Here is a 15196-nt window from a genome sequence, read left to right on the forward strand (position 1 = left end):
ACAAAGGATGTACATTAAAATTGTAAACAATAAAGTGCTGGACAAACAGGAATTTAAGGGTATATGAATAAGGCAATATGGTGTAGCAGAAAAGAAAACAGGACTGGGGATAATAATTCTTGGTTCAGGATCTTGCTTTTCTGCAAATTGGAGACAACATTGTTGGTAATGTAGTAGTTGCAGAGTGGCATCAATGAAAGTATTTGTGAAATTTTATATTATCAAGTATAAAAAGCTATACAAACATTAAATGAATTCACTAGTTATAAGCAGAAAAAAACTTTATTTCTATCAAATTCAAAAGTATGAACCTTCAAGCAAGATAATCAAAATAATCAATACAATTAACAGGATAGCATATACAGATCAGACTGGAGGTTTAGATACTTTGAAGCACATACACCAAAATTAAGAGAGCCAGCAACTGTCCCACCGAGGAAAAGCACTCTGACTCATCATAAACACACAACTTCTGGGAAACTTGAGCTGACATTTCACAGGACAGTAAACCGAAGAGACAGGTCGTCATTGGGTTACAGAACTGATGTGAGCTTGAGAGGGATCACAGTGAAATGCCATTGTAACTCAACAATTTCCCCAGAGATCTGTTCATCTCAAAAACAAGAATATATAAAAATCAGTAGTACAAATTCTCATAAAACTAGAAAAGCCCTCTAAGCCCTAATATCCTTGGAGCTTACATAAAGACTGAGTTTCCTTCCCTTTACTCTTCTCTAAATTAAATACAAAACAGTTTGTTATTTAGGACATTTCTGACTATAGCCAAAGCTTTAAAATGAAGACAAGAAGGATTTTATAAAATGAATTAGATACATATCAACGCTAGGGGAAATCTTCAAGATGGTCTGCTCCTTTGAAAAGCTTTAAACAGGAAAGCTTTTATTTAAAGAATGACACTGTGCTTCCGGGAATAACCTAATTATTACCAGAGGAAGGTATCTATGCCATACAAGAGCTTTCACCCTTTAGAAGTGTTTTACTGCAGCTCTCTCTCTCTCACACACACACATGCGCGCGCGCGCACACACACACACACACAGATCAAATTGGGAAATTCCCTGAAGCATACAGATAATGGCATTTATTCTGGCAAAAACTGTGCATATTGTTACAAGAAAGATAAGGGATGGCAAGTATGAACAATTATATTTCAACAGATGCAGGAAGCAGATTTTTTTCACAGTTGAAATACGGCGTCTCAACATCTGGGGCTTGCACACTTCTCATTTGGAAACCAGACTGGGTCAGTTACATGTGGAAAGGAGTAACTTACTACCAGACCACATTTCCATATTAAAAGAAGTCTCCATTACCAGGTTATTTTTTTTTAAAGACACCAAATAGACCAGGGAGTTACTAAAAATTGAAGGGGATAGTGAGAAAGCAAGTCTACCATGAACAGGACTTCACCTTATGAATTGCCTCTCTAGCAAAACCAACTGCAGAAAGGAAGACACTGTTAAATGAAAGGCAATAAATGGAATTTTCAGGTGGACACAAATACCTCCTGAAATCCTGTAACCCAGCAGAGTACAGATGAGACACGCCCTCTGTAGATACAGTGTGCAACTACCAGTGTGACTCTGAGTGCCCATTTCCTGTCTCTGCACCAAAGCACCAAAAACAAAGAATCCAGGCTGAAGCAAATATGTTGTTTTATCCGTTAAAGAGAACAGGGAGCTCAAACTAGGAAAAGGGATAAAAAAGGCCCTTTGAATTTCCTGACTAATCCCTATAGGTACATGAAAACCCATTTAAAATAAACAGGATTATTTCCATTTATAATACCAGGAGGCAAATTGAGATTATTACATAGGTAATTGATGAGGATTTGATTAGCCAATGCATGTAATGTACCTAACATGGAGTAAACAGACAGTACCTAGTGCCTATACCTGAACACATTTGGAAATATGCAGTATTTATTATTTGAGCAAAGACCTCCAGCAGGCTTCAATTCTTTGGACAAAAAGCTAATGTCAAATACTGAACTCAGGTTTTATAAAGTTTTATAAACTTTATAAAAGCACTATTTATGGGTTTGTGCAGGCATTTTTCTAAAGTTATCCGGTCTCAACATCTTAAATAGCAGGAAAAACCACAGCGGCCCCTCCCTCCAAGAATCCTTCCTCATTCATGGCTATTCTTACCTTTCTCCTTCCCCACCAAAGAGATGGGCACACCTAGAGTAACAATGGAGCTCATCTGAGCTTGGCTGCTAGAGTGCAGCAGGGGAGTGATCCCTGGGGAAGGACAAGACAGGAAGTGAATCTCCCCTGGTTACTGCCTCAACTGTTGCACAACAAGCAGATGGTGGGCAAAGGTTTGGATGTGGCACTCAGAGTCATGTTAATGTGTAATGGAACACAGACACATTGGTACAAAAGTCAGGAGCTAACCTGTGTTCGATGCTTCATCATCGCTTGTTTATCTACCAGCATTTTAAGGATTACTTTATCATCAAGACCTTGTTTGGAGTGGAAGGGGTTGATTTGTTCTAATCTCAGGAAGGAAAAGTGAACAGGGTCTGGATAGCTCCAAGGAGCTCAAAAGCCTATGTGTGGGCACCATGGGCTGGGGATGGCTCAAGGGCAAAGGTCACTTCCGGGGCACAACCCAATGGACACCGAAAGGGTAGTTAAGGGATGTGAGCTTGCTTCCTTCATAGTTTAGCCTGGGCCCAAGCCCAGCCTACTCTGACAGTCGTTTATTCTATTCATAAAGGAGGTCTTATGCAGGAAAACTAAGACTCTCTTCTAGCAGCTTTCTTTGCTTAAGCAAAGGAAAAAGAAAAAAAAAAAAAAAGGAACATCATAAAAAGGTGAACATCACTTTGGTGAGCTCTGCAATTTTTTATTTTTTTAAGAAACAGGGTCTCGCTGTGTTGCCCAGACTTGGGTGCAGAGGTGCAATCATAGCTCACTGCAGCCTCGAACTCCTAGGATCAAGCAATCCTCCTGCCTCAGTCTCCTGAGTAACTAGGACCACAAGTGTACACCACCATGGCTGGCTAATTTTTTATTTTTCTGTAGAGATGGAGTCTTGTGATATTGCCCAGCCTGGTCTTGAACTTTTGGCCTCTGACAATCTTCCTATCAAGGATTCCCAAAGCACTGGGACTACAGGCATGGACCAGCTCCACCATACCTAGACTACCTCTATTATTCTTGATGTGAGGCCATAAGCAGAACCAAGTAGACTCAAGGCCCTTGGTTGCTTGGACACAAGTAGCTATTAATAACATCGAGGAACAAGCTCAGTCTTCTGAGTCAGGAAAACCTGAGCTGGAGTTCCAGCTACACTGGTCACCAGCAGCAGAAGCCTGGGCAAAATGCTTCACATCCCTGGGACCCCTGTCTTCTTTGTTTATCAACATGAAATCATGGCTGTTTCACAGGATGCTAGAAAGATTAAATGAGATGCTTATAAAGGTCCTAAAACCGCACATTTCACTCAGTAGATTTTCAATAAACAGTATCTATCTTAAGTCTGCGTTAGTGTTGGAGAGTATTAAATATAGCAGCCTTTCCAAGTTCTAAGTCAGTAAGAAGCCTGTTAGGATAATGGAAGCAAACTGAACTAAGAGCTGGGTAGAATGACAGAATGCAAGGTCAGGTTGGCATCTTAGAAACCAGCTGAACCACTCTCTTTGCTTAAAGGTGAAGGAACAGCCATGTGTGGCAACAGAAAAAAAAAAAAAAAAAAAAAAAAAAAAAAAAAAAAAAGATGTCCCTTTAATTTTACTTTTGCCAAAACATTTTCAGGATAACTTTAAATTTTACAAAATCATTTAAGGGAAAACTAGTGAGTTTGTTGAAGAAAACCAGAAATAGATTTTTTAAAAGCCACTGACCACGAAATAAGCATTATGTTTCTAAGACCATGAAAAAGGTATTTGTCTCTTTTTGGTCTCAGCTAGCGAGGGAGGTGAGACCAAACTGCTCAACTGCTGGACAATCTCAGCAAACACACCCACTGCTGAGACTTAAGAGTGACTCAGTGTTGGCTAGAATTGTCCATTTAGCTGGAGGGGAAGGATGGATGGATGGAGGAGTGAAGTATGGAAGCAGGGATCAGGCCACTTCCCATACCTCTCCCAAACTCTAAAAGCAATGATCACATTGGAGGGTCAGCTAAACACAAAGGGAAGTGAAGAAAGAAGTTTGAAGATTTTCCTCTTTCCAAAAAGCAGTCTTTACTCTTTCTAGTATTCTATAGAATAACTCTCTACATTTCCTATTTTGTGGAAATTTTATCTATAGCAGAACTACTCTAAGTTGTGCAATTTTCCTTGTATCAGACTTATTTTTCTCTATACCTGGTTCCCCAGCAAACCTGAGTTTTATCTACATATCTGATATGCACCCCATCTCCACAGCTGGCATTCAATTGCAACTCTACATTCTAAAGTGCTCAGAGTCAATATAATGCACTGACGATTCATAGACCTGACTGGGCATTTTCACTGCATACATCTAAAAAATAAACAATCTCATTATGTTTGAGAGGATGGATGGGGAGAAGACTGGTCTATATTTCCACTAAGGTAGCCAAAAAATAATCACATGAAGGGACAATGGGAGAGGAGCTGGCAAGAGTTTGGGCAGTACTTAGAAGGAAGATGCATTCGTTATCATATAGATGACATACGGCAGCGAACTGACAGAGCATTCACTGGGACATCTTCACAAAGTAAGTAATGTGTTTCAACATCACTAAAGTGTTACAATAGGCTTCTTTTCTTCTCACCAGTATGAAAAGTCAGACAGGAGTCACTCCCAGGAATAGTAGAGGATACTCGCTGGGGACAGTCATGATGCATGAAGAAGGGATACATATTTTTAAGGCAGCAGGAATAAATTTCATCATCCTTCCCAGAGGATAGGAAGAATTATTCAAGGTGGCCACCAAGTCTGGAAACCAGGCAAATCTTTTAACAAATGGTTTATTGATACTATGTTATAACGAATGACAAAATATTAGTATCTAATTCTAGACTTTATGGCCACCCCACAGGATGAATCTTTGGAACAGAAAAAAAAAAAAATAAAGATTTTGTTTTCCCATAATCATAAAGCTGTTATACTTAGTCCAAGCACAGTTAGTACAACATTCTGCTCAACCCCACAGGCTCCACTCCCTTTACCACCTATTTATAATATGTTTGGGTCACTCATAGGAGTGAAACACTGTCAGCATCAATAGTTAGCAGCACTTTCAAAATACATTTTATTGTACTGAATAGAAACCGTAACTATTCAATTAGTCTAGTAATTCCAAACGGTCTTATTACTTCTATACATAAGATATGATCTTACAACATTTATGTAGCTAAATACTTGTATTTCCCATGCTTTTTGAGGATTCCCAAAAGACTTTAGGGGGTCCCCAAGACTTTTAGGGGTTTTTTTTTTTCACAATAAAAGAAAGGAACAGTGTCAATCCATGAGTCAGACCAGCAGTTTAATAAGATCCTCTTCATAGCTCAGTTCCCGGTGCATACAGAAATTCAATACAACCCCATCACTCTCAGTTCTTAGAAGAATTTGAGAGGGATAAGAGCAATAACTATCAGTTTTGTTTAACGGCCAAAGAGTGAAACAGATGTAAAAAAAAAAAAGCCAAATTCTTTCATCCCAGGATGTCTGAAAAGGAGAGACTCCATGGAGTGCGGATACAGAAAAGGAGTTATTCCTACCGGAAGAAAATGATCTGTGGACACAGTCACTCAAGACCAGAGAAACAACCACTGTGAGGAAGCAGCTTCAATTTCACTGTTACCAGGGGGGCACACACCAGAAAGCCTGGGACGAAGTCTGGGCTGGAGCCCTTAGGATTCATTCTCAGGCTTCCTGGTGCTGTGGTTCAACAGCCTTTGTGGGGATGGGGAGAACCAGAAACTATCACCATCATGTGTAAAAAAGAATACCACAGCAACAGCTGTCAAAAACCAGCTGGAGCTGAAGTTACACACCACTTGAAATCCACACTGTACTTGCTTTCTTGTGAAGGGCTTGAGACACGTGCAGAGACACCTTAAACATGTGTAGGTGACCTTCCTTTTCAAAGGCAGAGGAGAGCCTCTTGTGAACTCTTTCTACTCATTTGTTTTCCTATCAGTTCACCATTTCAACTAGAAAAGATGCTGCAAGCTACCTCAGCTAGCTTCTAATTTGGACACAGCACCAATACTACACACACAATTGAATGAATGACCACATCTTCCTGGTTCTTCCATTGGGCAGGGTCAATATGCTTCTTTGGACTGAATAGGTGTGATCTTGTTCGAGAAAAGTGTGTAAACGTAGGGCCAGATTTTGTTCGTCTCCGTCCCGGAAAATTGGTGGAGCACTCCTCGGCTCCTGAAAAACAAAGTCCAACATACAATGGCTTTTTTGGTTTCTTCTCCACATATTAGTGCAGAAGATCCTAGATATAAAACAAGCATGATCTTATGGTCTATATCATATATCACACTAAGTGCTAAACCAGCCCCTTTCAAAGGTATCAACACTTCCACTGGGTGTACCTAAATAAGGTCATAGCTTTTGCAATTCTAGTATGCTTGTCATGATGCCACCTCTTTTCTCCCCTTTAAAACATATCAAAGAATGGCATTATAGGCACCATTCCAAATGTGCCTCAATATACAATTTTCAAAAGCAAACCACTGAAAAGCTTTGGTATATTAAAACCCTTATTGGCCGGGCGCGGTGGCTCACGCCTGTAATCCCAGCACTTTGGGAGGCCGAGACGGGTGGATCACGAGGTCAGGAGATCGAGACCATCCTGGCTAACACGGTGAAACCCCGTCTCTACTAAAAAATACAAAAAACTAGCCGGGCGAGGTGGCGGGCGCCTATAGTCCCAGCTACTCGGGAGGCTGAGGCAGGAGAATGGCGTGAACCTGGGAGGCGGAGCTTGCAGTGAGCTGAGATCCGGCCACTGCACTCCAGCCTGGGTGACAGAGCGAGACTCCGTCTCAAAAAAAAATAAAAATAAAAAAAAATAAAACCCTTATTACTTAATGAATCATGGAACACATGATTGCTGTATCATAATAATATGATCATAAAACTCTCATCTAAAGGTTTGCTAAATTTCCTGGGGACTACAAAGCCAGAAAGTGATTGTAACAGAGAGTATAAACTGCTGTTTTGAATGCACTCAGCATAGAGATTTGTTTGACTTGCATGTTATTTAAAAAATGTAAATATGTTGCCAATATGAAAACTGAGATTTCCCCCAAAACACACACACAGAAAGCCAGACTTCTGCTCTTCCTGAAAAATGGGAATCATTGGCCTGTGTGCCCTAGAATGCTAACTGGCTGGAGCAGCCACCCTGTCCAGTTCAACTGTCATTCAGCTGCCTAGCTTGACATATCCCTCACCATGTTTGAGACTCATTTCCAATACCTGCCCTAGCCCCTGCAGCCATTTGAATTTTTAATCTCTGCTTTATGGTTTTAGCCTTTCTTTGTTAAACTCCCTACAGACACTTCAAGAAGGGACACACCAAAAGTCTCTTCTAATCTTCTATCCGAACCAGATATTTGTATGTGGGAGTATCAACATATGTGGGACCACTATCTCAGTCACTTAAAATTTTAAGAAAATGAAAATAAATCTCAATGTTGTTTTACATCCAGAACAGATAGAGATGATCAGGTTTGGGGTCCTTATGTTCTAACAGTTTCAGGATAAAAGTACGGAAATTTATCTTTCATGTACAGCTCCAGCATTTCATCTGACTTCTGGGAAGGTTTTGGGTTGTTAGTGTTTATCTGTCTTAAAGAAACACTACTCTGCCTCAGCCCAGTGTTCTTCCCCGTAGGCTCCACACCTTTCCAGTCTGTCCTTTGTCATGAAAATATCGACGCACACTCACTTGTATAATTCAATGACTGGCTTTGCCACGTCTTTGTACTGTCTTAGCCTGGCAGCAACTGCTTCAGGTTTATCATCCTCCTGCTGGACTAATGGCTCACCAGTGACGTCATCAATACCCTACAAATACCAAAGAAAACAATTAATATAGACAACAGTTGGGCCATTTCACAGGTAAAAACTTTTCTGTGCAAAACCGTGTATTCACCTTTGACTCCTACCACATGAAGAATTAGGCCTTGGTGACAGTGTTAATTGTAAGAGTAGTAGAAAAAGAAATAGCACACTTAACAGTATGTTAACCTTATTTCCTGGGAGCTGACATTAAATCTTTATTAACAGTTCAGATCTTTTCGAACATGTTCCAGTGCTGTTGATAAATGCTACTTTCAATTCGGCCTAAAATTCCATGCAACCTCCCCCAACAACAAACCTTTAGACAATGTCATCTTGGTTCTCTAAATATCCCTAAAACTACCTTGTCTTCTAAAATAAAGCCTGAGTTCTTAATGCAGAAAACAAAATCTCAAAAAACCAACTTGGTTTACTTAGGAAAAATACTAATCTAGGAGAATACAGTTCAGTACCATCTCTGCCAGCTTTCCAATTCTATCCTGGCGCTTCTATGAAATTTCCCTTATTCAGGTTATTTTACTAGATCGAATAATGACATACGCTGTAGGAACGTACAGAAGGAAAAAAAAAAACTGAAGTGACTGTGTCCTCACCTAAATTATATTACTCAAAAGGGAAGCTGGTGTTGATTTGTTAAAACACTTTAGCTTTTCTTATGTGTTGCTGCTTTCTCAATGTAAAATAAACAAAAAATATACCTTAACTGCTAGTTCTGATTAATACAGCTTTTATTTTATTTATTTATTTATTTTATTTTTTTTTTGAGATGGAGTCTCACTCTGTTGTCCAGGCTGGAGTGCAATGGCTCTATCTCGGCTCACTGCAACCTCTGCCTCCTGGGTTCAAGTGATTCTCCTGCCTCAGCCTCCCGAGTAGGTGGGATTACAGGCGCCTGCCACCATGCCCAGTTAATCTTTGTATTTTTAGTAGAGACGGGGTTTCACCATGTTGGTCAGGCTGGTCTTGAACTCCTGACCTGAGGTGATCCACCCGCCTCGGCCTCCCAAAGTGCTGGGATTACAGGCATGAGCCATTGCACCTGGCTGGTCTTATGTATTTGATTTGAAAATGTATATGATTTTCTGCAGTGTGTTTGTCTAATTATTTTGCTAGCCTTCTATTCTCCCCAAAAAAATCTCATGAAGCACATTATAATAAAGTTATAGCTGACATCATACATAGGGTTAAATATTGAACACACTATAAATTTGGGAAAAAAGGCAAGAACTCCCCACTCTCATCATATGTAACAACATTTATCAGTTGGGTGGGGCACAGTGGCTCATGCCTATAATCTCAGCACTTTGGGAGGCCAAGGTGGGCGGATCACTTAAGGTCAGGAGTTCAAGACCAGTCTGGCCAACAAGGCAAAACCCCGTCTCTACTAAAAATACAATTAGCCAGGTGTGGTGGTGGGTGCCTGTAATCCTAGCTACTCAAGAGTCTGAGGCAGGAGAATCGTTTGAACCCAGGAGGCAGAGGCTGCAGTGAAATCATGTCACTGCACTCCAGCCTGGGTGACAGAGCGAGACTCTGTCTCAAAAAAAATTTTTTTAATAATAAAAAATGACATTTATTTTAGTGAAACTCTTAACCACAAAAATTAAGGAAAAGAGAAATAGAAGGCATGAATTAGAATATTTTTTAAAATGACATATTTAAAGGTGTATTAAATTAGGAATTATTAAATGACCCATGACAATCAGGGACGAACGTTCTGAGAATGGCAAATTTATTAAAAAAAAAAAAAAAAACCTTGATTTTCAATTTGTTTTAATCTCCCCAGGAATCTAGCTCCTTACAAATTGCAGAATGGACACGTTTTGAATTTTGCCTCCCATGTCCATGACTATTACTCACCAGGGGAGATAGTCACAAGAAATAAATCTGTCAGAAGGTAGGCCAGAACAGAACCGAGAGGCACAGGCAACTCAACTGGATAATCAGGAACTGGCTATAAATGTGAAATGCACTAAAATTCCATTACAGCTCAGGGCCTCAGGTATATGACTTATTCTTATGATTTATGAGTGAGCCATGTAATTATCACATGTGTATTCCATGGTTGTTAACCCAACATGACAGGAGAGATGGGGATGGGAGAAGGCTGTATATTACCTCTACTGCCACGTTCTTTATTTTACTTACAGTCACAAGGCTCAGAAAGTCATTTCCAGAATTTCAGAGCATCAGCAAATACAACCCTGTTTCCAGAAAGCAGAATGATGCTAGAGCAACGGCGCCCCTCCTTCCCAGGGAACCCGGCCACCACTGACATAGGAGTTAAGAAGAAATCACTTAGGCAGCTAGTAAGGGGATGGAAGTCCTCAGTAAGGCTTTTCTCTTTAATGAAAAGCAACCCAAATCATTTTCTAACAAAGAGCAGCCTGTAAAGTCGAGCTGCAGACATAGACAAGCAAGCTGGGAGCTTGCACGGGAGAATGCTGGCAGCAACAACGGACCAGACGTGTTCAAGATGGTGGCTCCATCTTCCCTTCTCTTTGTCAGCCCGTGTACAGTAAGAAGCAGACAAAAGTCGGCAGGCCAGGGAGAGTTCTTTTGCATAATAAGATTAGGGTGGGGCCACCAGCCTTCCCTGAGCACTATGTAAACGTCGTGCCTGATCCAACCAATCTGTAAGCCCTATGTAAATCAGACACCATCTCCTCACCCTGGACTATAAAATCCAGGGCATCCACCACCAGCTGGTCTTTTCCACTTGGAGCGCACTCTTCTCCAGAGAGACAGCCGTTTCTCTTTCTCTTCTCTTCTGCCTATTGTAAACCTCCGCTCCTAAACTCCTCGTGTCCATGTCCTAAATTTTCCTGGCGCCAGATGACGAACCCCAGGGTATATACCCCAGACAACATAGCCACTTCACCACAGCTGGTAGAGTTGATCTAGGTTAGCACTTTCACTAAGGTCTTCAAAAGCAGCATGGTAATTGCAGATGTTCTTTGAGAGAAACCCAGGCTTTGAAAAGCAACTCAGTGGTAAGGCTTTTCAAATTTTATGAGAATCTCTGCATCAGCAGGTCTGGACAAAGCCAAAATGTAAAGCTTCTGTGTTGGACTTCAGTGTTCCCATCTGTATTGTCAGAACTTCTTTTTTACTCCCACCCATTTTTCCCCCATCATAGCTTCTTGAGACAGATATCAGGAAGGGATCTAATAAAATAATTACAGAACTTTTACCTTTTTTGGAGGTGGGAGGGAGGCCAGATATTACTCCGTCGCCCAGGCTGAAGTGCAGTGGCACAATCACAGCTCACTACGGCCTTGATCCCCCCCACCAGGCCAATAGGCCTGGCCCACTTTTACATTTTTAAAAGACTTCAAAAGGAGTGCTTAACTCAAGTGAAAAAGTCTCATTGGGACTTTACTGACACAATGGCACCCAGGAGTTGGGAAGCCATTCTTAGCCCCTTGAAGTAATTTTCTTTTTTTTTTTTTTTTTTTTGAGACGGAGTCTTGCTCTGTCACCCAGGCTGGAGTGCAGTGGCCGGATCTCAGCTCACTGCAAGCTCCTCCTCTCGGGTTCACGCCATTCTCCTGCCTCAGCCTCCCGAGTAGCTGGGACTACAGGCACCCGCCACTTCGCCCGGCTAGTTTTTTGTATTTTTTAGTAGAGACGGGGTTTCACCGTATTAGCCAGGATGGTCTCGATTTCCTGACCTCATGATCCGCCTGTCTCGGCCTCCCAAAGTGCTGGGATTACAGGCTTGAGCCACCGCGCCCGGCCAATTTTCTATAGTAATTACTGACTCCATCTATATTCAAGTGTAATAATGTTTCCATAAAGATTAACCTAATAAAGCACAATGCCATGCATTCCACATTTGAATGATAACAAGTAATAGTACCTACCACCCGTTTAAAACTGGAGTTCACTATTGTAAAGACAACTCAATCTGTCTTTATCAGATAAATAGTCTTTATCATAAAGATAAACCAAAAAGTCTTTATCAAAAAGAACAATAATTATTTAAGTAAATTTGTTAAAATATCTGTATACATATACCTTTACACATGTCTAATTTGAGCCAACTGTATCAATATTATACTTTGAACCTTTTAAGGGTAATCTTTTTATTCCTTTAGCCTTCCCTAGTCACTTAACCACCTGCCCACTCTGCACATCAACTATGATTCCTTTCCCTCATCCAGTTCCAGCTCAGGATACAGCCCTCGTGACTTTCTCCCTGATCTTATAAAGCTAGAGATCACACACTCAACACACCAACAGATACACATATAAAGAGGTGTAGTCACTGTTTTACAAAAATGGGATCATTCTGCTGTTTGTACTTCTCATTGAAAAATACTTTCAGGGCCGTGCGCGGTGGCTCATACCTGTTATCCCAGCACTTTGGGAGGCCAAGGCAGGTAGATCACTTGAGGTCAGGGGTTCGAGACCAGTCTGGTCAGCATGGTGAAACCCCGTCTCTACTAAAAATACAAAAACTAGCCAGGCATGGTGGCACATGCCTGTAATCCCAGCTACTCAGGAGGCTGAGGCAGAAGAATCACTTGAACCCAGGAGGCAGAGGCTGCAATGAGCCGAGATCACACCACTGCACTCCAGCCTAGGTGATGGAGCAAGACTCCATCTCAAAAAAGAAGAGAAAAAAACTTTTAGAAGATTTCTCCATGTCAAAAAACTATAATGCTTACCTAGTAGAATGGCTGAAATCTAAAACACTGACTACACTAAATATTGGTGACAATGTGGAGAAACAGAAACATTTACTGCTGGTGGAAATGCAAAATCAAATAACCAGTTTGGAAGACAATTTTTGCCAGTTTCTCACAAAGCTAAATATATACTTACAATCCAGCAATTACACTCCTTGGTTTTTACTCAAAATAGGTGAAAACTTACATTTGCACAAAACTGTGCACATGAATATTTGGAGCAACTTTATTCATAAATGCCAAGACATGGAACCAAGATGTTCTTCAAAATGAATAAACTGTGGTACATCCATACAATGGAACATTATTCACTTACAAAAATAAATCAGCTACCAAGCCTCCAAAAAACACAGAATGTGTAAGTGCATATCACTAACTGAAAGGAGCAAGTCTGACAAGCAGACATACTATATGATTCCAATGATACGACATTCTATAGAAGGCAAAATTATAAGGACAGCAAAAAGATCTGTAGTTTTCAGAAGTTTGGGGAAAATCAGGGAGGAATTAATAGGTAGGGCACAGGAAATATTATAAGACCATGAAGCGATTCTGTATAAGGCAGTAATGATGGACAAATGTCATGTCATTGTGCATTTATCAAAATCCAGACTATAAAAGAGAAAATGAGAACGCCAATGCAAACTATGAATTTTAGTTAATAACTTTTCTATTATTAGTTTATTAACTGTAACAAATGTACCACACTAATGCAAAATGCTAATAATGGAGAAGCGTGAGTGAGGGAGGGGATTTTCCATTTAATTTTTATGTAAACCTAAAGCTTATCTAAAAATAAGGTGTATTAAGTTTTAAGTAGTGCTAATTCATTCTTTTTACTGACTATATTATATTCCAAGATGGTGTAAATATTCTCCAATTCATTTAACCATTTCCCTATAGATGAACATTCATTTGCTTTTTTGAGATTTTTTTGGTTTTGTTTTTGGCCACTACAGCAACATTGAAACAAACATCAATGTATACATGACCTAATCTACTAATGCTTCCATTTCCACAGCTATTCTCCTAAAAGTAGCCTGAATTAAATATTTACTTAAAATTCATAATATACATTGCTATGTTGCTTTAAAAAGAGGCTACAAATACTTTAGCTAACAAAAATGAGAGTACTATTTTCCCCAGATCCCACCAGCAATAGACTTTGTTTTATTTTTTAAATAAATATAATTATATACATTATATACCTATATTTATCGGTAATAAATATAAAATTAAAATTTTTATATTTTGATTTTGCGAGTCTAATGGATCCAAAGAGATATCCTATTTAAATACTTAAATGTCCCTTCCCTGACTACTACATTTGAACATTCAAAAAATGTTTTTTAGTCATGTAGATTTATTCTTTTTTCAATGGTCTACTTATATCCTTTTCTCCACTTTTCAATGGAAATTGTTTGTCTTTTTCTTGTCGGGTTGTGAAAGCACTTTGTATATTCTTACATGTACATGAGGTGGATTGAAGTCCAGGTTATATACCCTTCCGCTAGGAGGGTGAATCCAACGGCGGCTGAGACGATCTTTAAGTGTTTCAAATGGAATGTTCAAACTGATCACTAGATCCACTTCACAGATTTTGTCGAGGGCTTTGGCTTGTCCTAATGTCCTAGGAAAACCTAAATGCCAAAAACAATACAAGTCAAATGCGCAAGATATTGCCCAATTCCAATTAGTTCTTGAAACATTTTCAGCGACAGAATTAAATCTGCATATACCATTCTAAAAGGAGCTTTACACTATCTGCGTGATGGGATAATTTGCATCCCAAACCTTAGCACCACATAATAAACCCATACCACAAACCTGCACATGTATCTTCTGAATCTAAAAGTTGAAATTATTTTTTAAAAAAGAGCTTTAACCAAGAACGTCTACCTCCATAAATGTAATATTAAAATAAAATATGCTATTCTATAACCTAGCTTCTGCATTTGGAAGACTCAAAGATTAAGGAATCACATGATAAAAATTTAAAATGTGCTAAACTAAAAATCACTAAGCCAGTCCTGGCTCTAGTCCTTTCTCTGCTCTTAAGTACCTGTGTGACCTCAGGCAAGTTACATCACCTTCATTTCCACTTTCTGTTAAAGAAGTGAAGGGAAAATATCATATCTTATATCCTTTGAACACTAGCTGTTTATGAGTAGGTTCTTAGGTTAGCAAAACTAACTATATACATTTATATTAGAGTCTAAATCAATTAAAGTATGATCCTCCACCCAGACCTTCACCTGACTCTGCACTTTAACCAAAGTAGGCAATCTGATTAATAACATGGTGACTATCATAAATACTGTATTGTATACTTGAAATGTGCTGAGAGCTGATTTTAAGGATTCTCGCCACACACATAAGACATCATACCTGTATGAGGTGATGGATATGTTAATTATTAAACCTGACTGTGGTAATCATGTCACACTGCATGTATCA

The 15196-nt window shown here is 39.7% G+C and overlaps 1 protein-coding gene across 12 annotated transcripts in view; it reads right to left on the minus strand.

Moving 5' to 3' along the window:
• Positions 1-263: 263 nt before the first annotated feature.
• The window catches only part of AK4 (adenylate kinase 4), an 85634-nt gene continuing 70701 nt past the window's right edge, over positions 264-15196 (minus strand). For 10 of the 12 annotated variants that reach the window (XM_045369666.2, XM_065521076.1, XM_005543156.4 and 7 more), the window contains 3 exons: positions 14207-14379; positions 7912-8030; positions 264-6383 (listed from right to left, as the gene is read on the minus strand). In XM_045369666.2, coding sequence (XP_045225601.2) covers positions 6269-6383; positions 7912-8030; positions 14207-14379 — 407 coding nt within the window. In that variant the 3' untranslated portion in view covers positions 264-6268. The remainder of the gene's footprint in view (positions 6384-7911; positions 8031-14206; positions 14380-15196) is intronic. The other 2 variants (XR_012419115.1, XR_012419114.1) reach the window with 1 other exon arrangement.

The sequence above is a fragment of the Macaca fascicularis genome, chromosome 1 (genome assembly GCF_037993035.2).
Source record: "Macaca fascicularis isolate 582-1 chromosome 1, T2T-MFA8v1.1".
Classification (NCBI taxonomy): Eukaryota; Metazoa; Chordata; class Mammalia; order Primates; family Cercopithecidae; genus Macaca; species Macaca fascicularis.